This window comes from Oncorhynchus nerka, linkage group LG12, assembly GCF_034236695.1.
Source record: "Oncorhynchus nerka isolate Pitt River linkage group LG12, Oner_Uvic_2.0, whole genome shotgun sequence".
NCBI lineage: Eukaryota > Metazoa > Chordata > Actinopteri > Salmoniformes > Salmonidae > Oncorhynchus > Oncorhynchus nerka.
The window spans coordinates 87,990,132-88,013,498 of record NC_088407.1 but is presented as its reverse complement, the minus strand read 5'-3'; the positions used below and the strand labels follow the sequence as shown (position 1 = coordinate 88,013,498).

The following is a 23,367-nucleotide window of genomic DNA, read 5'->3' as shown; positions in this document are numbered from 1 at the left end:
AGGTGACCAAGTACCCGGTGGTCACTGACAGAGCTCCAGGGTTCCTCTGTGGAGATGGGAGAATCTTCCAGAAGGACAACCATCTCCGCAGCACTCCACCAATCAGGTCTTTATGGTAGAGTGGCCAGATGGAAGCCACTTCTCAGTAAAAAGGCACATGACAGCCCACTTGGAGTTTGTCAAAAGGCACCTAAAGGACTCTCAGACCATGAGAAACAAGATTCTCTGGCCTGATGAAACAAAAATGGAACTCTTTGGCCTGAATGCCAAGCGTCACGTCTGGAGGAAACCTGGCACCATCCCTACGGTGAAGCATGGTGGTGGCAGCATCATGCTGTGGGGATGTTTTTCAGTGGCAGGGACTGGGAGACTAGTCAGGATCGAGGGAAAGATTAACAGAGCAAAGTACAGCGGTATCCTTAAAGAAAACCTGCTCCAGAGCACTCAGGACCTCAGACTGGGGTGAAGGTTCACCTTCCAACAGGACAACGACCCTCAGCACACAGCCAAGATAACACAAGAGTTGTTTCGGGACAAGTCTCTGAATGTCAGTCCTTGAGTGGCCCAGCCAGATCAAACATCTCTAAAGACCTGAAAATAGCTGTGCAGCGCCCCATCCAGCGCCCCATCCAACCTGACAGAGCTTGAGAGGATCTGCAGAGAAGAATGGGAGAAACTCCCAAAATACAGGTGTGCTAAGCTTGTAGCATCATATCCAAGAAGACTCAAGGCTGTAATCGCTGTCAAAGGTGCTTCAACAAAGTACTGAGTAAAGGGTCTGAATACTTGTGTGATATTTCAGTCTGTCCCTGTTCCTCCCAGTCTGTCCCTGTTCCTTTTCCTCCCTCCCAGTTTGTTCCTGTTCCTCCTCACCTCCAGTCTGTCCCTGTTCCTCCCAGTCTGTCCCTGTTCCTCCCTCCCAGTTTGTCCCTGTTCCTCCCTCCCAGTCTGTCCCTCCCTCCCAGTCTGTCCCTGTTCCTCCCTCCCAGTCTGTCCCTCCTTCCCAGTCTGTCCCTGTCCCTCCCTCCCAGTCTGTCCCTGTCCCTCCCTCCCAGTCTGTCCCTGTCCCTCCCTCCCAGTCTGTCCCTGTTCCTCCCTCCCAGTCTGTCCCTGTTCCTCCCTCCCAGTCTGTCCCTGTTCCTCCCTCCCAGTCTGTCCCTGTTCCTCCCTTCCAGTCTGTCCCTGTTCCTCCCTCCCAGTCTGTCCCTGTTCCTCCCTCCCAGTCTGTCCCTGTTCCTCCCTCCCAGTCTGTCCCTGTTCCTCCCTCCCAGTCTGTCCCTGTTCCTCCCTCCCAGTCTGTCCCTGTTCCTCCCTCCCAGTCTGTCCCTGTTCCTCCTTCCCAGTCTGTTCCTCCTCCTCACCTCCAGTCTGTTCCTCCTCCTCTCCTCCAGTCTGTTTCTGTTCCTCCAGCTCCTCTATCCTCTCCTCGTACTCTGCCAGCTCGTCCCGGTGGCGCCGGATGACGTCGGCCATCTTCTGTCTCTGAGCGTCCTGCAGAGCTGCTAACTCATGCTGGTGCTCATCTACCTCACGACCCATCTCCTCACGCAGCTCCTGTTCCAGTAGAATAGAATCATATAGAATGTTCCACAGAAAGAGGAATAGAGACGGTCAGTCTCTCTTAGTCCAAGCAGGGTTTAAAACAATATTTTTTAAACATTTGATTCATAAAGCCCTTTTTACATAAACAGTTGGCAAAATAGGTCTACAGCAAGGCTCTCCAACCCTGTTCCTGGAGAGACACCCTCCAGTAGGTTTTAACTCCAACCCTGTTCCTGGAGAGACACCCTCCAGTAGGTTTTAACTCCAACCCTGTTCCTGGAGAGACACCCTCCAGTAGGTTTTAACTCCAACCCTGTTCCTGGAGAGACACCCTCCAGTAGGTTTTAACTCCAACCCTGTTCCTAGAGAGATACCCTCCTGTAGGTTTTAACTCCAACCCTGTTCCTGGAGAGACACCCTCCTGTAGGTTTTAACTCCAACCCTATTCCTGGAGAGACACCCTCCAGTAGGTTAACTCCAACCCTGTTCCCGGAGAGATACCCTCCTGTAGGTTTTAACTCCAACCCTGTTCCAGGAGAGACACCCTCCAGTAGGTTTTAACTCCAACCCTGTTCCTGGAGAGACACCCTCCAGTAGGTTAACTCCAACCCTGTTCCCGGAGAGATACCCTCCTGTAGGTTTTAACTCCAACCCTGTTCCTGGAGAGACACCCTCCAGTAGGTTTTAACTCCAACCCTGTTCCTAGAGAGATACCCTCCTGTAGGTTTTAACTCCAACCCTGTTCCTGGAGAGACACCCTCCTGTAGGTTTTAACTCCAACCCTGTTCCTGGAGAGACACCCTCCAGTAGGTTAACTCCAACCCTGTTCCCGGAGAGATACCCTCTTGTAGGTTTTAACTCCAACCCTGTTCCAGGAGAGACACCCTCCAGTAGGTTTTAACTCCAACCCTGTTCCAGGAGAGACACCCTCCAGTAGGTTTTAACTCCAACCCTGTTCCTGGAGAGACACCCTCCAGTAGGTTTTAACTCCAACCCTGTTCCTAGAGAGATACCCTCCTGTAGGTTTTAACTCCAACCCTGTTCCTGGAGAGACACCCTCCTGTAGGTTTTAACTCCAACCCTGTTCCTGGAGAGACACCCTCCAGTAGGTTAACTCCAACCCTGTTCCTGGAGAGACACCCTCCAGTAGGTTAACTCCAACCCTGTTCCCGGACTCCAACCCTGTTCCAGGAGAGACACCCTCCAGTAGGTTTTAACTCCAACCCTGTTCCTGGAGAGACACCCTCCAGTAGGTTAACTCCAACCCTGTTCCCGGAGAGATACCCTCCTGTAGGTTTTAACTCCAACCCTGTTCCAGGAGAGACACCCTCCAGTAGGTTTTAACTCCAACCCTGTTCCTGGAGAGACACCCTCCAGTAGGTTAACTCCAACCCTGTTCCCGGAGAGATACCCTCCTGTAGGTTTTAACTCCAACCCTGTTCCAGGAGAGACACCCTCCAGTAGGTTTTAACTCCAACCCTGTTCCTGGAGAGACACCCTCCAGTAGGTTAACTCCAACCCTGTTCCAGGAGAGACACCCTCCAGTAGGTTTTAACTCCAACCCTGTTCCTGGAGAGACACCCTCCAGTAGTTAAAACCTACAGGAGGGTTTCTCTCCAGGAACAGGGTTGGAGTTAAAACCTACAGGAGGGTATCTCTCCGGGAACAGGGTTGGAGTTAACCTACTGGAGGGTGTCTCTCCAGGAACAGGGTTGGAGTTAAAACCTACAGGAGGGTATCTCTCCGGGAACAGGGTTGGAGTTAACCTACTGGAGGGTGTCTCTCCTGGAACAGGGTTGGAGTTAAAACCTACAGGAGGGTGTCTCTCCAGGAACAGGGTTGGAGTTAAAACCTACAGGAGGGTGTCTCTCCAGGAACAGGGTTGGAGTTAAAACCTACAGGAGGGTGTCTCTCCAGGAACAGGGTTGTAGTTAACCTACAGGAGTGTTTCTCTCCAGGAACAGGGTTGGAGAGCCCTGTTTTACAGTAACCCGGCCTCCCAAGGAGAAAGCACATGCAAACCACCTTGATGATCCTCTGAAGCTTCAGGACCTCTCCCTGGTCACCGTTTCCTGCCCCTGGGGCTACGGATGCCTGAAAGAAAATATAGAAATATCAGAATTAAGATATGATTCCATCCCTCAATTTAAAAATGTTTGTTTTTACTTGTATGTATTACTAGAGAAGAAACCTCTGAATTTCATACCAAGGATTTTTTTTAAATAGGAATTTGACACGAACCTTTAGAATCCGTACAGTAAAACGGTAATAGATCAAATGTGTTATAGTGGATGTAATGAACGACGTTGTAAATAAATAAATAATAATAAATAAATAAATAAAACACCCTACCTGAGACACGCGTCTCCAATGGGAGACCTCGGCCTCCAGCCTCATCACCTCCGTAGACAGACGGTTAATCTCCTGCTGGGACCAGATCACGTCACCGAAGTCCATCTCATCGCTGCCATGGAAACCCTGGTGGTGGTGGGGGGCCCCCAGGGGGCGGGACATGTAAGAGGAAGAGGTGGTGGTGGTGGAGGCGGTGGTGACAGGAAGTACGGCAGGGTCGGAAGTAGCTGATTGAGCCGAGTGCTGTAGTTTCTGAACCTCGTCCTGTAGTCCACTCTGACGGGCTTTCAGGTGACTGATCTCCACCTGGACAGGTGACATGAAGACACAGTTTAGAAGTAGCGCGGACACATCCAGTACCAGGTTTAAAGGTAAAAAAAAATAGTAATGTCAGATACCAGCACACTTTGAAACGCTCCCTCTGAAAAACTGTAGCTATCTATCCATATTCCAAGAGGATGACATTTTCACATTTCATTGAGTGTATAATATAGTTCTATGTATCAGACCATACATCTTTCTGTTGCATCATGGTCCTGTACTCAGCTGACTGCTGTTTATTCTGGATCTCTGAGGCCTCCAGCTTCTCCTCCAGCTCGGCATGGATCCTCTTTAAACGCATGTACTGAAACAAGATGAAAATAAAAATAATTAAAGTCCTCCTCCAGTCTCCCTTTTCACCTCATTTAAATATTGATTTAATTAACTAATAAATAGGCGGTCCGGGTATAACATGACATGGTACTAGTGGGAGGGGGGAGGGGTCCTCTTTTGTTCCCCAAGCGAGGGTGGGGCTGATATCCCAAATTACCATCAGACCTACTCTTTGAAGTTTAAAGTTGTCAAAAAAAAAAAAAATACTATTTTGGCCCCCCCCCAAAAAATGTACCCTTAAAAACCCTCATACTGTAACACAGAGAAACAGGAGAGCGTACATAACCAACTATCAGACTCCAATACACACACATGGAATCTGTTACAAATATATACTTTTGGGACTGCGGTCAAAAAACACTATTAAATCTAGTCCTGGATTCCAAAGCATAACTCAACGGAGAATCTGAATTAAAATAACATTTTAGTCCAGGATTAGGCTTTAAAATATTGTGTGTTGGAAACGCGTCTCCTATCATGGTAAGAACCCTCGTACCTCAGCCTCCACTTGCTCCTGCTTAGAACTGGACACCAGCAGCTCAGTGGAAGCATCTGAAAGAAAAGAGATACTGTGGAATAACAATTGGACAACCAATCACAGCCATGCATCCTCCAAAATAAGATTTGCTAAACCAATCAAATTTTAGTTCAACACTTTATTTGTACTGGGTGTGTCTTCTCCTAATATACAGGGTTGTTGTTAGCCAGTAATTGTACCTACTGTCCTAATATACAGGGTTGTTGTTAGCCGGTAATTGTGTCTTCTCCTAATATACAGGGTTGTTGTTAGCCAGTAATTGTGTCTTCTCCTAATATACAGGGTTGTTGTTAGCCGGTAATTGTGTCTTCTCCTAATATACAGGGTTGTTGTTAGCCAGTAATTGTACCTACTGTCCTAATTTACAGGGTTGTTGTTAGCCGGTAATTGTGTCTTCTCCTAATATACAGGGTTGTTGTTAGCCAGTAATTGTACCTACTGTCCTAATATACAGGGTTGTTGTTAGCCGGTAATTGTGTCTTCTCCTAATATACAGGGTTGTTGTTAGCCAGTAATTGTACCTACTGTCCTAATTTACAGGGTTGTTGTTAGCCAGTAAATGTACCTACTGTCCTAATTTACAGGGTTGTTGTTAGCCAGTAATTGTACCTACTGTCCTAATATACAGGGTTGTTGTTAGCCGGTAATTGTGTCTTCTCCTAATATACAGGGTTGTTGTTAGCCAGTAATTGTACCTACTGTCCTAATTTACAGGGTTGTTGTTAGCCAGTAATTGTGTCTTCTCCTAATATACAGGGTTGTTGTTAGCCAGTAATTGTGTCTTCTCCTAATATACAGGGTTGTTGTTAGCCAGTAATTGTACCTACTGTCCTAATATACAGGGTTGTTGTTAGCCAGTAATTGTACCTACTGTCTTAATATACAGGGTTGTTGTTAGCCAGTAATTGTACCTACTGTCTTAAGATACAGGGTTGTTGTTAGCCAGTAATTGTACCTACTGTCCTAATATACAGGGTTGTTGTTAGCCAGTAATTGTATATTCTGTCCTAATATACAGGGTTGCTGTTAGCCGGTAATTGTACCTACTGTCCTAATATACAGGGTTGTTGTTAGCCAGTAATTGTATATTCTGTCCTAATATACAGGGTTGCTGTTAGCCGGTAATTGTACCTACTGTCCTAATATACAGGGTTGCTGTTAGCCGGTAATTGTACCTACTGTCCTAATATACAGGGTTGTTGTTAGCCAGTAATTGTACCTACTGTCTTAATATACAGGGTTGTTGTTAGCCAGTAATTGTACCTACTGTCTTAAGATACAGGGTTGTTGTTAGCCAGTAATTGTACCTACTGTCCTAATATACAGGGTTGTTGTTAGCCAGTAATTGTATATTCTGTCCTGATATACAGGGTTGCTGTTAGCCGGTAATTGTACCTACTGTCCTAATATACAGGGTTGTTGTTAGCCAGTAATTGTACCTACTGTCCTAATATACAGGGTTGTTGTTAGCCAGTAATTGTATATTCTGTCCTAATATACAGGGTTGTTGTTAGCCAGTAATTGTACCTACTGTCTTAAGATACAGGGTTGTTGTTAGCCAGTAATTGTACCTACTGTCCTAATATACAGGGTTGTTGTTAGCCAGTAATTGTATATTCTGTCCTAATATACAGGGTTGCTGTTAGCCGGTAATTGTACCTACTGTCCTAATATACAGGGTTGCTGTTAGCCAGTAATTGTACCTACTGTCTTAAGATACAGGGTTGTTGTTAGCCAGTAATTGTACCTACTGTCTTAAGATACAGGGTTGCTGTTAGCCGGTAATTGTATCTTCTGTCCTAATTTACAGGGTTGCTGTTAGCCAGTAATTGTATATTCTGTCCTAATATACAGGGTTGTTGTTAGCCAGTAATTGTACCTACTGTCCTAATATACAGGGTTGTTGTTAGCCAGTAATTGTATATTCTGTCCTAATATACAGGGTTGTTGTTAGCCAGTAATTGTACCTACTGTCTTAAGATACAGGGTTGTTGTTAGCCAGTAATTGTACCTACTGTCTTAAGATACAGGGTTGCTGTTAGCCGGTAATTGTACCTACTGTCCTAATATACAGGGTTGCTGTTAGCCGGTAATTGTACCTACTGTCTTAAGATACAGGGTTGCTGTTAGCCGGTAATTGTACCTACTGTCTTAAGATACAGGGTTGTTGTTAGCCAGTAATTGTACCTACTGTCCTAATATACAGGGTTGTTGTTAGCCAGTAATTGTATATTCTGTCCTAATATACAGGGTTGCTGTTAGCCGGTAATTGTACCTACTGTCCTAATATACAGGGTTGTTGTTAGCCAGTAATTGTACCTACTGTCTTAAGATACAGGGTTGCTGTTAGCCGGTAATTGTACCTACTGTCCTAATATACAGGGTTGCTGTTAGCCGGTAATTGTACCTACTGTCTTAAGATACAGGGTTGCTGTTAGCCGGTAGTTGTACCTACTGTCTTAAGATACAGGGTTGTTGTTAGCCAGTAATTGTACCTACTGTCCTAATATACAGGGTTGTTGTTAGCCAGTAATTGTATATTCTGTCCTAATATACAGGGTTGCTGTTAGCCGGTAATTGTACCTACTGTCCTAATATACAGGGTTGTTGTTAGCCAGTAATTGTACCTACTGTCTTAAGATACAGGGTTGTTGTTAGCCAGTAATTGTACCTACTGTCCTAATATACAGGGTTGTTGTTAGCCAGTAATTGTACCTACTGTCTTAAGATACAGGGTTGCTGTTAGCCAGTAATTGTATCTTCTGTCCTAATTTACAGGGTTGCTGTTAGCCAGTAATTGTATATTCTGTCCTAATATACAGGGTTGTTGTTAGCCAGTAATTGTACCTACTGTCCTAATATACAGAGTTGCTGTTAGCCAGTAATTGTATATTCTGTCCTAATATACAGGGTTGCTGTTAGCCAGTAATTGTATCTTCTGTCCTAATTTACAGGGTTGTTGTTAGCCAGTAATTGTACCTACTGTCTTAATATACAGGGTTGTTGTTAGCCAGTAATTGTACCTACTGTCTTAATATACAGGGTTGCTGTTAGCCAGTAATTGTATCTTCTGTCCTAATATACAGGGTTGTTGTTAGCCAGTAATTGTACCTACTGTCCTAATATACAGGGTTGCTGTTAGCCAGTAATTGTATCTTCTGTCCTAATATACAGGGTTGTTGTTAGCCAGTAATTGTACCTACTGTCCTAATATACAGGGTTGCTGTTAGCCAGTAATTGTACCTACTGTCTTAAGATACAGGGTTGCTGTTAGCCGGTAATTGTATCTTCTGTCCTAATATACAGGGTTGTTGTTAGCCAGTAATTGTACCTACTGTCTTAATATACAGGGTTGTTGTTAGCCGGTAATTGTATCTTCTGTCCTAATATACAGGGTTGTTGTTAGCCGGTAATTGTATCTTCTGTCCTAATTTACAGGGTTGTTGTTAGCCAGTAATTGTACCTACTGTCTTAATATACAGGGTTGTTGTTAGCCAGTAATTGTACCTACTGTCTTAATATACAGGGTTGCTGTTAGCCAGTAATTGTATCTTCTGTCCTAATATACAGGGTTGTTGTTAGCCAGTAATTGTATCTTCTGTCCTAATATACAGGGTTGCTGTTAGCCAGTAATTGTATCTTCTGTCCTAATATACAGGGTTGCTGTTAGCCGGTAATTGTATCTTCTGTCCTAATATACAGGGTTGTTGTTAGCCGGTAATTGTATCTTCTGTCCTAATATACAGGGTTGTTGTTAGCCGGTAATTGTATCTTCTGTCCTAATATACAGGGTTGTTGTTAGCCGGTAATTGTATCTTCTGTCCTAATATACAGGGTTGTTGTTAGCCGGTAATTGTATCTTCTGTCCTAATATACAGGGTTGTTGTTAGCCGGTAATTGTATCTTCTGTCCTAATATACAGGGTTGTTGTTAGCCGGTAATTGTATCTTCTGTCCTAATATACAGGGTTGTTGTTAGCCGGTAATTGTATCTTCTGTCCTAATATACAGGGTTGTTGTTAGCCGGTAATTGTATCTTCTGTCCTAATATACAGGGTTGTTGTTAGCCGGTAATTGTATCTTCTGTCCTAATATACAGGGTTGCTGTTAGCCGGTAATTGTATCTTCTGTCCTAATATACAGGGTTGTTGTTAGCCAGTAATTGTACCTACTGTCTTAAGATACAGGGTTGTTGTTAGCCAGTAATTGTACCTACTGTCTTAAGATACAGGGTTGTTGTTAGCCAGTAATTGTATCTTCTGTCCTAATATACAGGGTTGTTGTTAGCCGGTAATTGTATCTTCTGTCCTAATATACAGGGTTGTTGTTAGCCGGTAATTGTATCTTCTGTCCTAATATACAGGGTTGTTGTTAGCCGGTAATTGTATCTTCTGTCCTAATATACAGGGTTGTTGTTAGCCGGTAATTGTACCTACTGTCTTAAGATACAGGGTTGTTGTTAGCCGGTAATTGTATCTTCTGTCCTAATATACAGGGTTGTTGTTAGCCGGTAATTGTATCTTCTGTCCTAATATACAGGGTTGCTGTTAGCCAGTAATTGTACCTACTGTCCTAATATACAGGGTTGTTGTTAGCCGGTAATTGTACCTACTGTCTTAAGATACAGGGTTGTTGTTAGCCAGTAATTGTATCTTCTGTCCTAATATACAGGGTTGTTGTTAGCCGGTAATTGTATCTTCTGTCCTAATATACAGGGTTGTTGTTAGCCGGTAATTGTACCTACTGTCCTAATATACAGGGTTGTTGTTAGCCGGTAATTGTCGGTTTTTGGCCGATTAAAAAAAATGAATAGCCGATAAATAAAGTAGTTGCCAGCAAAATTGTCCGGGAGAATGTTTTCAATGACCGAAATATCAGTCGATGTAAACACAGTCATGGTTATCGGTCTATAGGTTAATTAGCAAAACAGTTTGGAATTAAATTGTGGCGTGTATTTCCGTTAGTCGGCATGTGCCCCAGTATCTGTACTTTAGAGACGCTGACTGTTGTTTAGGGCCATAGCACTCCTACAGAACTCCAGTGTCCAGTGTGGGGGGGAAGGAGCCCAGCCCCTTCCCCCCCACACCCGTAGCTCTACCCTAGGCCCCGCCCCTAGGCCCCACACCTGTGCATCTACCCTAGGACCCACCCCTACCCCCCACTCCAGTGCCTCTACCCTAGGCCCCGCCCCTTCCCCCCACTCCCGTTCCTCTACCCTAGGCCCCGCCCCTTCCCCCACTCCCGTTCCTCTACCCTAGGCCCCGCCCCTTCCCCCCCCACTCCCATCCCTCTACCCTAGGCCCCGCCCCTTCCCCCCACTCCGTCCCTCTACCCTAGGACCCGCCCCTTCCCCCACTCCCGTCCTCTACCCTAGGGCCCGCCCCTTCCCCCCCACTCACGTTCCTCTACCCAAGGCCCCGGCCCCTTCCTCCCCCACCTGTGCCTCTCCTCTACCCCCCACTCCTCTACCTTCTTCACCCCATATAATCTGCATATAATCTGCATGCTCCTTCCTATTTACCAGGCACCAGTTCCCAGACAGTGACAGAATGTTGGTGTTTTAACGATCTTTCCCACAACGGCCCGAAGATGTAACATGCAGAAAGAACGGTCACTAAGTGCGTTGTTGGAGCATGTGTGTCTATCTTGATAGGCTCGATGGAAAAGGGAACGCTGCTCTCAGATGAGATTTCTCCATTCAAATATTTTCTTATCATTATAATTATTTCCCCAATACTGACGACGGACCAGCTCCTAGAGAGATACTACCATATGGAGGCGGCTTATTCTAATGCTTACCCAATGAAAATTCCCCAAATCCCAAGCTTGGCACATCATTACGCACATGTTAGGCTACACATCATGAAATATATTGAGACAAATTACAGACAGTAGCCTACAAGCAGAAAAAACTCAATTGATTGGACATGAAATGTATTTCAATATGGATTGAAATAAGCCTATAGACTACTGTTTATTTTAATTCAGTCATTTCGGGTTTTCATTTGAAGCATCATTTTACATGGTCGCTTGTTTGTAACAATTGCAAAAAGACATTTGGCAACTTACTTTGTATTTGTAGTCAACTTTGTCCTGAAGTTATCGGCGTCACAGAGAGATGGATAAACCATGTGATTCTGTGTTAAGGGGAGATCTTTTGTGTATAAAATGACACGGGGGGGGGGGGGGGGGCTCCAATGACGCACTTCGCTGTTCTACAAGTGGTCTGAGGCAGGCGTTAGATAACAAGCTTTTTTCAAGTGCAACTTTAATAACAATGGTTTTGGGACACAGCTCGGAGATGTAACAATTGCTCCTACAAAAAGGTTCTAACGATTAACCTGGTGTTAAAATGTTTTAGGGAAAACGGGGCCCGGTTCAGTTTATTCGTTGTGATGGGCGGCCCTATCCTTCCTCCTTCCACTGTGCGTGATATGATGATACCGTTTGGACAATGGAAGTCCTCAATAATATTCAGTTGTTGCTCTACGTTGTATAACCATGCCCTCAGTTGGTAATGATGATAAAACCCTGGCAGTCTTCTACGTTTGTAGTTACGGTACGTTATCAACTACAAAAGCTGAAAAAAAACACGCGCACGTCCAGGTCATTTCCTCAGGTGCTGGAAATGTAGGCAAACTCATGGAAAACACCGCAATATGTGTGTATGTTACTGTAAATATTGATCATAGACCCATCTGATCCCCATAGTCGCCTGTCTCTACTCTGTCGCCTGTCTCTACTCTGTCGCCTGTCTCTACTCTGTCGCCTGTCTCTACTCTGTCGCCTGTCTCTACTCTGTCGCCTGTCTCTACTCTGTCGAGTCTGTACCTTTATGTGACATGTTCCTAATGTTTTCCATATATATACACATATATCTCTTCTAGACCCCCTCATCTTAACACATCCTTCCTGGCTACCTAGAGGCCTTACAAGCCAGAACTCCTGTTGCAACAGTCCTGAACCTAGATTAGAGTCCGTGGTGGCAGCAACAGTCCTGAACCTAGATTAGAGTCCGTGGTGGCAGCAACAGTCCTGAACCTAGATTACAGTCCTGAACCTAGATTAAACTCCCATTAGACAGCTCTGCAAGGGTTATAAAATGGGAAAAATATGTTAATTACTCACCAATTATGGATTTTCACTAAGCAACTATCTTCATTTACGGACGTTAGGGCGGGAAATCCTGATATAATATTGATTTCTGTGCTTTTAAAAAATAGGCTACTGCCATTCTGAGGGAATCTGATATTATCTGGAAGGTGATGAGGTATTTTATCTATCCGGCAGCTATGAGGCACTACCAGGGTTGGCAACTACATGTGACACATATGAAGAGATCTGCTTAAAGTGTTTCACATGACAAAACAACATTCTGAAGGCAAACAAACATGCCTTCACTCTTCTACACGAACCCCACAAACAAACATGCCTTCACTCTTCTACACGAACCCCACAAACAAACATGCTTTCACTCTTCTACACGAACCCCACAAACAAACATGCCTTCACCTTCACTCTTCTACACGAACCCCAAACAAACAAACATGCCTTCACTCTTCTACACGAACCCCAAACAAACATGCTTTCACTCTTCACTCTTCACAAACCAAACAAACAAACATGCTTTCACTCTTCTACACGAACCCCAAAACAAACATGCCTTCACTCTTCTACACGAACCCCACAAACAAACATGCTTTCACTCTTCTACACGAACCCCACAAACAAACATGCCTTCACCTTCACTCTTCTACACGAACCCCACAAACAAAATAGATTTTCTAAGTAAATCCTACAATTCAAACATATTTTCAGTCCAATTAGCCTAGTTCTTTCTCAATAGTTAATATGTTTATTTAATACAACAACAAAGTACTATTGGCTGTGTGTTAATTTCAGAAGTGAAACAGCCTTCCAAGAGTTACTGACATGAGTCATGTGCGTAATCTCGCTTTGCGTCCAGTATGTGTCGGTTGGAACGTAGTGATCAAAGTTCTCTGTGGTTCCTGTCCGTCTGTCTGTCTGTCAAACATTGTTTACTTATGACAACACACAGTACGAGTCAAAATTAGGGACACACCTACTCATTCAAGAGTTTTTCTTTATTTTTACTATTTTCTACATTGTAGAATAATAGTGAAGATATCAAAACTATGAAATAACATATATGGAATCATGTAGTAACCAAAAAAAGTGTAAAAACAAATCAAAATATATTTTATATTTGAGATTCTTCAAATAGCCACCCTTTGCCTTGATGACAGCTTTGCACAATCTTGGCATTCTCTCAACCAGCATCATGAGGTAGTCACCTGGAATGCATTTCAATTAACAGGTGTGCCTTGTTAAAAGCGAATTTGTGGAATTTCTTTCCTCCTTAATGCGTTTGAGCCAATCAGTTGTGTTATGACAAGGTAGGGGTGGTATACAGAAGATAGCCCTATTTGGTAAAAGACCAAGTCCATATTATGGCAAGAACAGCTCAAATAAGCAAAGAGAAACGACAGTCATCATTACTTGAAGACATGAAGGACCGTCAATACGGAACATTTTAAGAACTTTTAAAAAGTTTCTTCAAGTGCAGTTGCAAAAACCATCAAGCGCTATGATGAAACAGGCTCTCATGAGGACCACTCCAGAAATGGAAGACCCCTGGAAGACCCCCAAAGTTACCTTTGCTGCAGAGGATAAGTTCATTAGAGTCACCAGCCTCAGAAATTGCAGCCCAAATGAATGCTTCAAAGAGTTCAAGTAACAGACACATCTCAACATCAACTGTTCAGAGGTGTGAATCAGGCCTTCATGGTCGAATTGCTGCAAAGAAACCACTACTAAAGGCCACCAATAAGAAGAAGAGACTTGCTTGGGCCAAGAAACATAAGCAATGGACATTAGACCGGTGGAAATTTGTCCTTTGGTCTGGAGTCCAAATTTAAGATTTTTGGTTTCAACCGCTGTGTCTTTGTGAGACGCCGTGTGGGTGAACAGATGATCTCCGCATTTGTATTTCCCACCGTGAAGCATGGAGGAGGAGGTGTTTTGGTTCGGTCGTCACTTTAAATAAGAATTTGTTCTTAACTGACTTGCCTAGTTCAATAAAGGTTCAATAAAATAAATAAAAATGGTGTGATGGTGCTTTGCTGGTAATACTGTCTGTGATTTATTTAGAATTCATGGCACACTTAACAAGCATGGCTACCACAGCATTCTGCAGCAATACGGCATCCCATCTGGTTTGGCCTTAGTGGGACTATCATTTGTTTTTCAACAGGACAATGACCCGACACACCTCCAGGATGTGCAAGGGCTATTTGTAGAAGGAGAGTGGTGGAGTGCTGCATCAGATGACCTGGCCAACACAATCACCAGACCTCAACCCAAATAAGATGGTTTGGGATGAGTTGGACCGCAGAGTGAAGGAAAAGCAGCCAACAAGTGCTCAGCATATGTGGGAACTCCTTCAAGACTGTTGGAAAGCATTCCAGGTGAAGCTGGTTGAGAGAATGCCAAGAGTGTGCAAATCTGTCATCAAGGCAAAGAGTGGCTACTTTGAAGTATCTAAAACATAAAATATATTTGGTTTTGTTTAACACTTTTTTGGTTACTACATGATTCCATATGTGTTACTTCATAGTGGTGATGCCTTAACTATTATTCTACAATGTAGAAAATAGTAAAAATAAAGAAAAACCATTGAATATGTAGGTATTCTAAAACTTTTGACCGTAAGTGTATACATACATAAATACATACATGCATACATACATACACACATACATAAGAAATCAAATGCTATTCGCATGTTATAATGTGAAACTCTAACAGGATGCATTTTCTCCATTAAACGTTTACATTGATGCTGATATGTTATGGTCATATTGCAATCTTGTTATCTGATCATAGCTCAAATAGAAAGCTATCCTGATCCGGTTTACTGCAGTCCGGTTATAGAATAACCAACCAGCAACATGTCCTGTAGCGCAGTGGTTCTCAAACCTCTCCCAGACGTTTCACAATTGTGTAGTAGCCCTGAACTTGTTCACCTAAGAACTGAAACATCTCAGTTAAATTGCTTCTAGCTATTAGTTTCCTGCTGACCTGAGTGCCCTGCTGGCTGTGAGGTACCTCCTGTACAGTTGATAGCACAGTTGATAGTACAGTTGATAGTACAGTTGATAGTACAGTTGATAGTACAGTTGATATCACAGTTGATAGTACAGTTGATATCAGTTGATAGTACAGTTGATAGTACAGTTGATAGTACAGTTGATATCACAGTTGATAGTACAGTTGATAGCACAGTTGATAGTACAGTTGATATCACAGTTGATAGTACAGTTGATATCAGTTGATAGTAGTTGATATCACAGTTGATATCACAGTTGATAGTACAGTTGATATCACAGTTGATAGTACAGTTGATATCACAGTTGATAGTACAGTTGATATCACAGTTGATAGTACAGTTGATAGTACAGTTGATAGTACAGTTGATAGTACAGTTGATATCACAGTTGATAGTACAGTTGATAGCTTCTGGTTTAGTACAGTTGATAGTACAGTCACCAGTTGATATCACAATAGTACAGTTGATATCACAGTTGATAGTACAATATCTAGTACAGTTGATAGTACAGTTGATAGCATATCTTTGGTGAAGGTTGATATTTGATAGTACAGTTGATGAATGAGTTGATAGTAGTTGATAGTACAGTTGATATCCCCGACCTGGCCAGTTGATAGTACAGTTGATAGTACAGTTGATAGCCCAGTTGATAGTACCGGATAGTACAGCCCAGTCCACCCAGCCACGATGACATCTTTGAGAATAACTAACGTTAGCTAGTAAGCTAGCTAAACAATAACAAAAAGGCCCAACACTGGCTAGGCTAGCTGGTAAGGTGGCGATCAACTTCGACCCTACCTTCATACAATTCAGCACTTCTTAAAACTAGCTTTGTCACCTTTGTGAAGTTGTCAATTTGGTAGAGTGAAACTGGTTGTCAAGCTAGCTACAGTAGTTGGCCGGATAGCTAGTTAGCTGGTATGCTAACGTAGACTTGCTAGCTGAATGTGTCACTCACTTGCAGTCAAATTGATCCCGTGGATTTACGAATCTAAACAAACTTCGATAATAGATCATCCGCGTAACATTAATGAGAAGATTACCCGGTCTATTATATCAGTTGTCTTTATCGTGTATGTATATACCGGTTCAGATAACGTACTAGGTCTGCCATCTCAGCTCGGTGCTGTGTTGTCACAGACAGAGCTTGACGTGGACAGCCGCAACACGGAATCATGGGACATTGGAAGAACATAACAGATAGAACAACGAGACAGATATTTCACCGGATGTTATAAATGTGAAGCATCCGCTTTGCGTTTCCACTCGTGACCAAATATGGTAGTGAGTAGGAAGCCCAGTGGCCCGGCAGTGGGAGAATATGGAAGGAGATGGATTTTGGGTCGACATTTTGCACATTTCCTCGTCAATTAAACATTTGATCTCATGACAATTTTCTGTTGCCAAAACTAGAATCTGTTTTGAACAGAGTGGACTAAGTTATTATTATTATTATTTTTAATCGCATTGTTTAGGAGTGCAAGCGTGAACTTCACAGAGTAGGCGTTCCCTAATGGAAATATGAAGATACATGCTATAACAGGTAAATAGGATCTCGCTAGCTCGTTCTTGGCTCTGCTCACCTCCTTGCTTGTTCTGCAAACTATGACTCATTTATTCCTATTGGAGACGACAGGCTGTGGTCTATCTTGGTTTAGTTATACAAATATTTGATTATACTTGGGCTGCATTCAAGACTGCAATGTTCTTCTGCAATGTTCTTCTTCGATGAGGTTTAACGGCGGTTGGCATCCAATAAATGTTGCATTACCGCCACCTACTAGGCTGGGAGTACAACTCCCTTACACTTTGCTTGAAAAATAAACAAATAAATAATCAAATACCCTACCATCTAACTAACACCACCCTACTCCACTATTTAAATATATTTAGTCCTACTTCAGGCCAACAACCTGAAAGGACGGGACACCACCACTTAACACCCCCTGTAACTCTTCTGATGTCAAGTCTCACACACCCAAATACCTCTCTGTAGCTGCCACCACAACCTCTGATTCAGAGGGGTTGGGTTACATGCAGAAGACACTTTTCAGTTGGACAACTGATTAGGTATCCCCCTTTCCCAATCTCAATTTTCTGCAACTTACGTTCCATCCCTGCAGTACAGTTGATAGCCATTGCTATAAATGCTATAAATCCAATCTTACTGAAACATATATCACTTGTTGGTTTATCGCTCTGTTCTGGTACAGATCTACTACACCCCTCCTCTCAGGATCCCTCCCCTGTTCTGGTACAGATCTACTACACCCCTCCTCTCAGGATCCCTCCCTCTGTTCTGGTACAGATCTACTACACCCCTCCTCTCAGGATCCCTCCCTCTGTTCTGGTACAGATCTACTAGTCACACTTCTCCTCTCAGGATCCCTCCCTCTGTTCTGGTACAGATCTACTAGTCACACCCCTCCTCTCAGGATCCCTCCCTCTGTTCTGGTACAGATCTACTAGTCACACCCCTCCTCTCAGGATCCCTCCCTCTGTTCTGGTACAGATCTACTAGTCACTCCCCTCCTCTCAGGATCGCTCGCTCTGTTCTGGTACAGATCTACTAGTCACACCCCTCCTCTCAGGATCACTCCCTCTGTTCTGGTACAGATCTACTAGTCACACCACTCCTCTCAGGATCCCTCCCTCTGTTCTGGTACAGATCTACTAGTCACACCTCTCCTCTCAGGATCCCTCCCTTTTCTGGTACAGATCTACTAGTCACACCCCTCCTCTCAGGATCGATCGCTCGCTCTGTACTGGTACAGATCTACTAGTCACACCCCTCCTCTCAGGATCGCTCGCTCTGTACTGGTACAGATCTACTAGTCACACCACTCCTCTCAGTATCCCTCCACCTTGACCCATCTTCCTCTACTTTCTTTACTACCTCAGCACAAGACAACTTCTGCACTACTCTAACCATTGAAACCTCAACCTGCCTCTCTCTCACACGGGACATTTCTGATCCCCAGCCGCATGGGCACCCTTACAATTAACACATACCACTACTTTCCCCAATGCTACACATTCCTTTGTCTCATGCACTTCTGCACACTTCTCACACCGAGGAACCTCACTCGTACACACACTGCTGCCATATGCCCATAAGCTTGTGTTAATGTAATTGAATTATGCCAATGTGCTTTCATTAATTGAAAACCCTTAATCTATTTTATGAGAATTTGTAAGATTCTTGTTTGCATAAAATAGACGCAGACCAGTCTTTCAATAATAGGTAACAGAATTTATTCTCGGAGCGCGCTCCCACTTAACCACGAATAACAGTTTATATACAGATCATGACGTCATTTCATTGCTATAACAGAATCCCCTCCTCTCGACCGGGACAAAGGGAGGTGAAAAGTTCATTCTAACTTACTAACACACTCCCAGGTAACTTTTGACCCCTCAACATTATCAATCACCACTGAGCTGACAGTTCTAATTAACAGAAAACTTGCACTCACTGCCTTATCTAAAAACCCCAGAGCTAAGTTTCTGTAGGGTCAACCATAGGCTAACGACCTTATCTGTTTTCACAGTCCACAACCCATTAGTTTTATTCCTAGTTGGAATGGTGTTCATTAACTTTAATTACTCCTTGTCCATGTCACACAATCCCTTCTTATGAACTCATATTTTTAATCAGATATAATAAAACAGAGTATAAGTTTACTTAGTTACAGTTCCATTTAAAATGATTTGTTCAGTCATTTAATCATAACTTTCCCAACAGCTTGGCACCTGTAACAACGTAATGTATTCGGCACAAAAGCTTGTCCAGGATAACCTATATATCCTAACATCACTTTGTCAGGGAAAGACAACATCAAAACTCAGAAGAACAGACAACGACTCTTCTGTTTCACCACTCACACCACCCTGTCTGCGTCGCACCAAACCACGAGCATCACAAACACCGGGAATCTTCCCCTTCAGTTGGTCAACTTTTACATTTACTGCTACCCCAATAATCACTCCTTTCAATGGCGCCCTTTTCATAAGAGCAAAACAATTCACATTTCTTGCCCCTGTTCATTTAACACGCAGAGCCTTCTCCTTCTGACCAGCAGAAACACAAACGATTATCACAAGACCACTTGTGGTTACCCTGACCGATTCCACAGCACCCAACTCTTGTTTTCACCCACCCTGAAACTACAAATAGATCAGTCAAAAGGCAAGGGTCCACTTTTTCCAAAAATGTCACAGACTCATCTTTATCCTGACCCTTGGTGAAGGCCTCGGGCGTCGAGAACTTCACCACACCTATCACCTCTGATACTTTGACCTCATTCACTTCCATTTCTCCTCCTGTCTTCAGCTCACACTGCGTACACTTTCTACTATTCTTCTTTAACAAACCATTTTCCTTTAATCCACCATTTTTAACCGACTCAAGCTCACCCTCTTCCTCTCTCTCTCTCTCTCTCTCTTAGACCTCCTCTGCCTCTCTTTTTCCCTCCATTCCTCCTCCGTATTCCAAGTACAAGTCTCCTTATGTTAATACTGCACTTCTCCTGACATACATCTTGTTCTTGCCTTCTCAAGGGACGGGCCATTTAACTGGCTGTCACAACCTCCAATCAGCAGGAACCCCTCGGGATGTAGAGCTCAACAGTGCATCCCACTTATAAAACAGCTGCTTCGTCTTGATGTTCTTCTTTCTCAAGGGACACTACCGCAACGCTTTTCCATTTCAAACAAGCGCGCTCTTCCAACCACCATCCCCCGTCTTGGCTTCATGCCTTCCAGCTGCCTATTTGATCCGATACCCTCTTCCAAGAACGCGATGCTTTCCACACTGTTATTAAACGCTGTCATGGAAATTATAATGCGCTTTTCTCCATAATGTAGATTTCATATTTCATACATAGATAGATTCCAGTCAAAAGTCAACGCCCACAATAAGTTCCTATGACCTTTTTGGCAAGTTCATATGACCTTTTTGGCAAGTTCATATGACCTTTTTGGCATATGACCTTTTTGGCAAGTTCCTATGACCTTTTTGGCAAGTTCATATGACCTTTTTGTTCAAATCAAATCAAACTATGTACAGATAATAGCAGCAGAGGACAGGTAGCATTGGTAGCCATTTGATTAACTGTTTCAGACTGAGTCTTGTTTCAGCGGTCTTATGGCTTGGGGGTAGAAGCTTTTAAGGAGCCTCTTGGACCTAGACGTGGTGCTCCGGTACCGCTTGCTGTGTGGTAGCAAAGAGAATAGTCTATGACTTGGGTGGCTGGAGTCTTTGACCATTTTTAGGGCCTTCCTCTGACACCGCCTGGTATAGAGGTTCTGGATGGTAGGAAGCTTGTCCTCAGTGATGTACTGGGTCGTACCGACTACCCCCTGTAAGTGCCTTGCAAACAGAGGGATGCTGAATAGGCTAAACTTAGCTAGCTGGTATTTGCTTACAATGAAACTGAACATGTTTCTCTCTCCTCCATTTTGGAAGAAATTATTTGTTCAAAACTGTTCAAATATTGTCTCTCTTTCTTTGAGTCAAATACTCACCACATTTTATGCACTGCAGTGCTAGCTAGCTAGCTAGCTGTAGCTTATGCTTTCAGTACTAAATTCATTCTCTGATCCTTTGATTGGGTAGACAACATTTCAGTTCATGCTGCAAGAACTAGGTTGGTAGGTTGGAGGATGTCGTCATAATTACTGTGTAAGTGAGAACCATGAGCCTCCTAGGTTTTGTATTGAAGTCAATGTACTCAGAGGAGGACGGAAGCTAGCTGTTCTCCGGCTACATCATGGTGCTACCCTACAGAGTACCTTCATTGCAAAATTGTGTGTTTTAATCAATTATTTGGTGACGTGAATATATTTAGTATAGTTTTCTCTAAAAACTAACAACTTTTTAAATGTTTGACCATTTTTATTTTTATGAAAATCACTGAGGAGGATGGTCCGCCATTTCCTCCTCTGAGGAGCCTCCACTGGTGTTATGAGCCATGACCAGCCTTTCAAAACCCTCCATGGCTACATACGTGAGTGCTTACGGGTCGGTAGTCATTTAGGCAGGTTACCTTGGCGTTCTTGGGCACAGGGACTATGGTGGTCTGCTTGAAACATGTAGGCATTACAGACTCAGGTTGAAAATGTCAGTGAAGACACTTGCCAGTTGGTCAGCGCATGCTTCGAGTACACGTCCTGGTAATCCGTCTGGCCTTGTGAATGTTGACCTGTTTAAAAGGTCTTACTCACATTGGCTACGGAGAGCGTGATCACACAGTTGTCCGGAACAGCTGGTGCTCTAATGCATGCTCAGTGTTGCTTGCCTTGAAGCGTGCATAGAAGTAATTTAGCTCTTCTGGTTGGCTCGTGTCACTGGGCAGCTCACGTCTTGTAGCTCCCCTTTGTAGTCCGTAACACTTTGCAAGCCCTCCCACATCTGACTAGCGTCAGAGCAGAAGGATTCAATCTTAGTCCTGTATTGATGCTTTGCCTGAAGAAATCTTAACACTACAGCATACAATGACATTCTAGACAATACTGTGCTTCCAACTTTGTGGCAACAGTTTGGGGATGGCCCTTCCCTGTTTCAGCATGGCAAGACCCCCGTGCACAAAGCGAGAGGTCCAAAAATAAATGGGTTTCTCGAAATCGGTGTGGAAGAACTTGACTGGCCTGCACAGAGCCCTGACCCCAACGAACACCTTTGGGATGAATTGGAACGCCGACTGTGAGCCAGGCCTAATCGTTCCAACATCAGTGCCCAACCTAACTAATGTGCTTGTGCTGTATGGGAAGCAAGTCCCCGCAGAAATGTTCCAACATCTAGTGGAACGCCTTCCCAGAAGAGTGGAGGCTGTTATAGCAGCGAAGGGAGGACCAACTCCATATTGATGCCCATGATTTTGGATTGAGATGTTCGACGAGCAGGTGTCCACATACTTTTGGTCATGTAGTGCATGTAGGGTCAGGTAGATGAGTTTTTGGCCAGGCCAAACCTTTGGTTGTTCAGGGTATGTTGTCCTACGATAGTTTCCAAGGAAGAATCTGCTATAATTCATTTATAGCATGTCAACTTCCTGTCAGGCAAGAATGGACTGAAGCAAATAATGTATGCATTCACAGACAAATTAAACAAAAACAGTGTTTTTATCTTCAGGTTTGATGTTTATTAAAATAATCATTTTCACATTTAAATAATCCTCAGTAGCTAAGTTTTCCATCCAATTGGAGAGACAGATTTTCATGTGAATATTCTAGAATCCTCATAAAAAGAAAATATGCAAATGTTTATTTGTCAAAACGGCAGCCAAGCATCGATCATCATATCACCAGAATAAGACCCTCGATATTTATTGGAAAGGAGCATCAAGATCACCGTACACTTCTCCACCACCCTGTGAAATTCATCATAACCTATTTCATCTGTAGCCTAATAAAACTGCATGGTTTTCCAAGTCGTCGTGGAAGGACCACACACACACACACACACACACACATCGTTTCCACCTCCATTTCTCGCATAATACATTTTACAGACACAAAAAGAATCCACCATGTTAATTATCTGTCGGCATTTATACTACTGTACCGAAATATTCCGGTTTCCATACCAGCATTATATATAATATATATATATATATATAATATTTTTATATAATCTTTTTTCTAGGTATGATTTTACTCACGTGAAGACTGTGGATGGAAACATTTATTTCCGCCATAGAAAGGAACAGATTTAAGACGGGGAGGGTTACATCATACAGGAGAAGGGGATCAGGAGAAATGAATAGAACTGTAATGAATATGCCGGCATCACTGCACCAACATCCGACTGCGTAATAACAGCTAAAAAACACCGTTCTACTGTGACTGACCTGTGGATCTGTAGGTAGGACGTGGGGACGGGGGAGACAGGGGACGGCGGGAGACAGGGGACGGGGAGACAGGGGGGATGGGGGAGACGGGGACGGGGGATGGGGGAGACGGGGACGGGGGGAGACAGGGGGATGGGGGAGACGGGGGAACGGGGGGTTCAGGGAACGGGGGACGGGGGTTCAGGGGGGGGAGACAGGGGACGGGGGACAGGGGGAGACAGGGGACGGGGGAGACGGGGGACAGGGGGGTTCAGGGGACGGGGGGAGACGGGGGAGACAGGGGGGACAGGGGACAGTGGGGGG

General features: G+C 43.8%; 1 protein-coding gene across 1 annotated transcript in view; it reads right to left on the bottom strand.

The window, feature by feature from the left end:
• Positions 1–19,529, bottom strand: part of trip11 (thyroid hormone receptor interactor 11) — a 97,933-nt gene extending 78,404 nt beyond the window's left edge. The window contains exons 1-6 of the mRNA XM_065025034.1: positions 19,438–19,529; positions 5,045–5,117; positions 4,409–4,519; positions 3,895–4,200; positions 3,568–3,636; positions 1,362–1,554 (exon numbers count right to left, since the gene is read on the bottom strand). Of these exons, the coding sequence (XP_064881106.1) occupies positions 1,362–1,554; positions 3,568–3,636; positions 3,895–4,200; positions 4,409–4,519; positions 5,045–5,117; positions 19,438–19,529 (844 nt within the window). The remainder of the gene's footprint in view (positions 1–1,361; positions 1,555–3,567; positions 3,637–3,894; positions 4,201–4,408; positions 4,520–5,044; positions 5,118–19,437) is intronic.
• Positions 19,530–23,367: the final 3,838 nt, after the last annotated feature.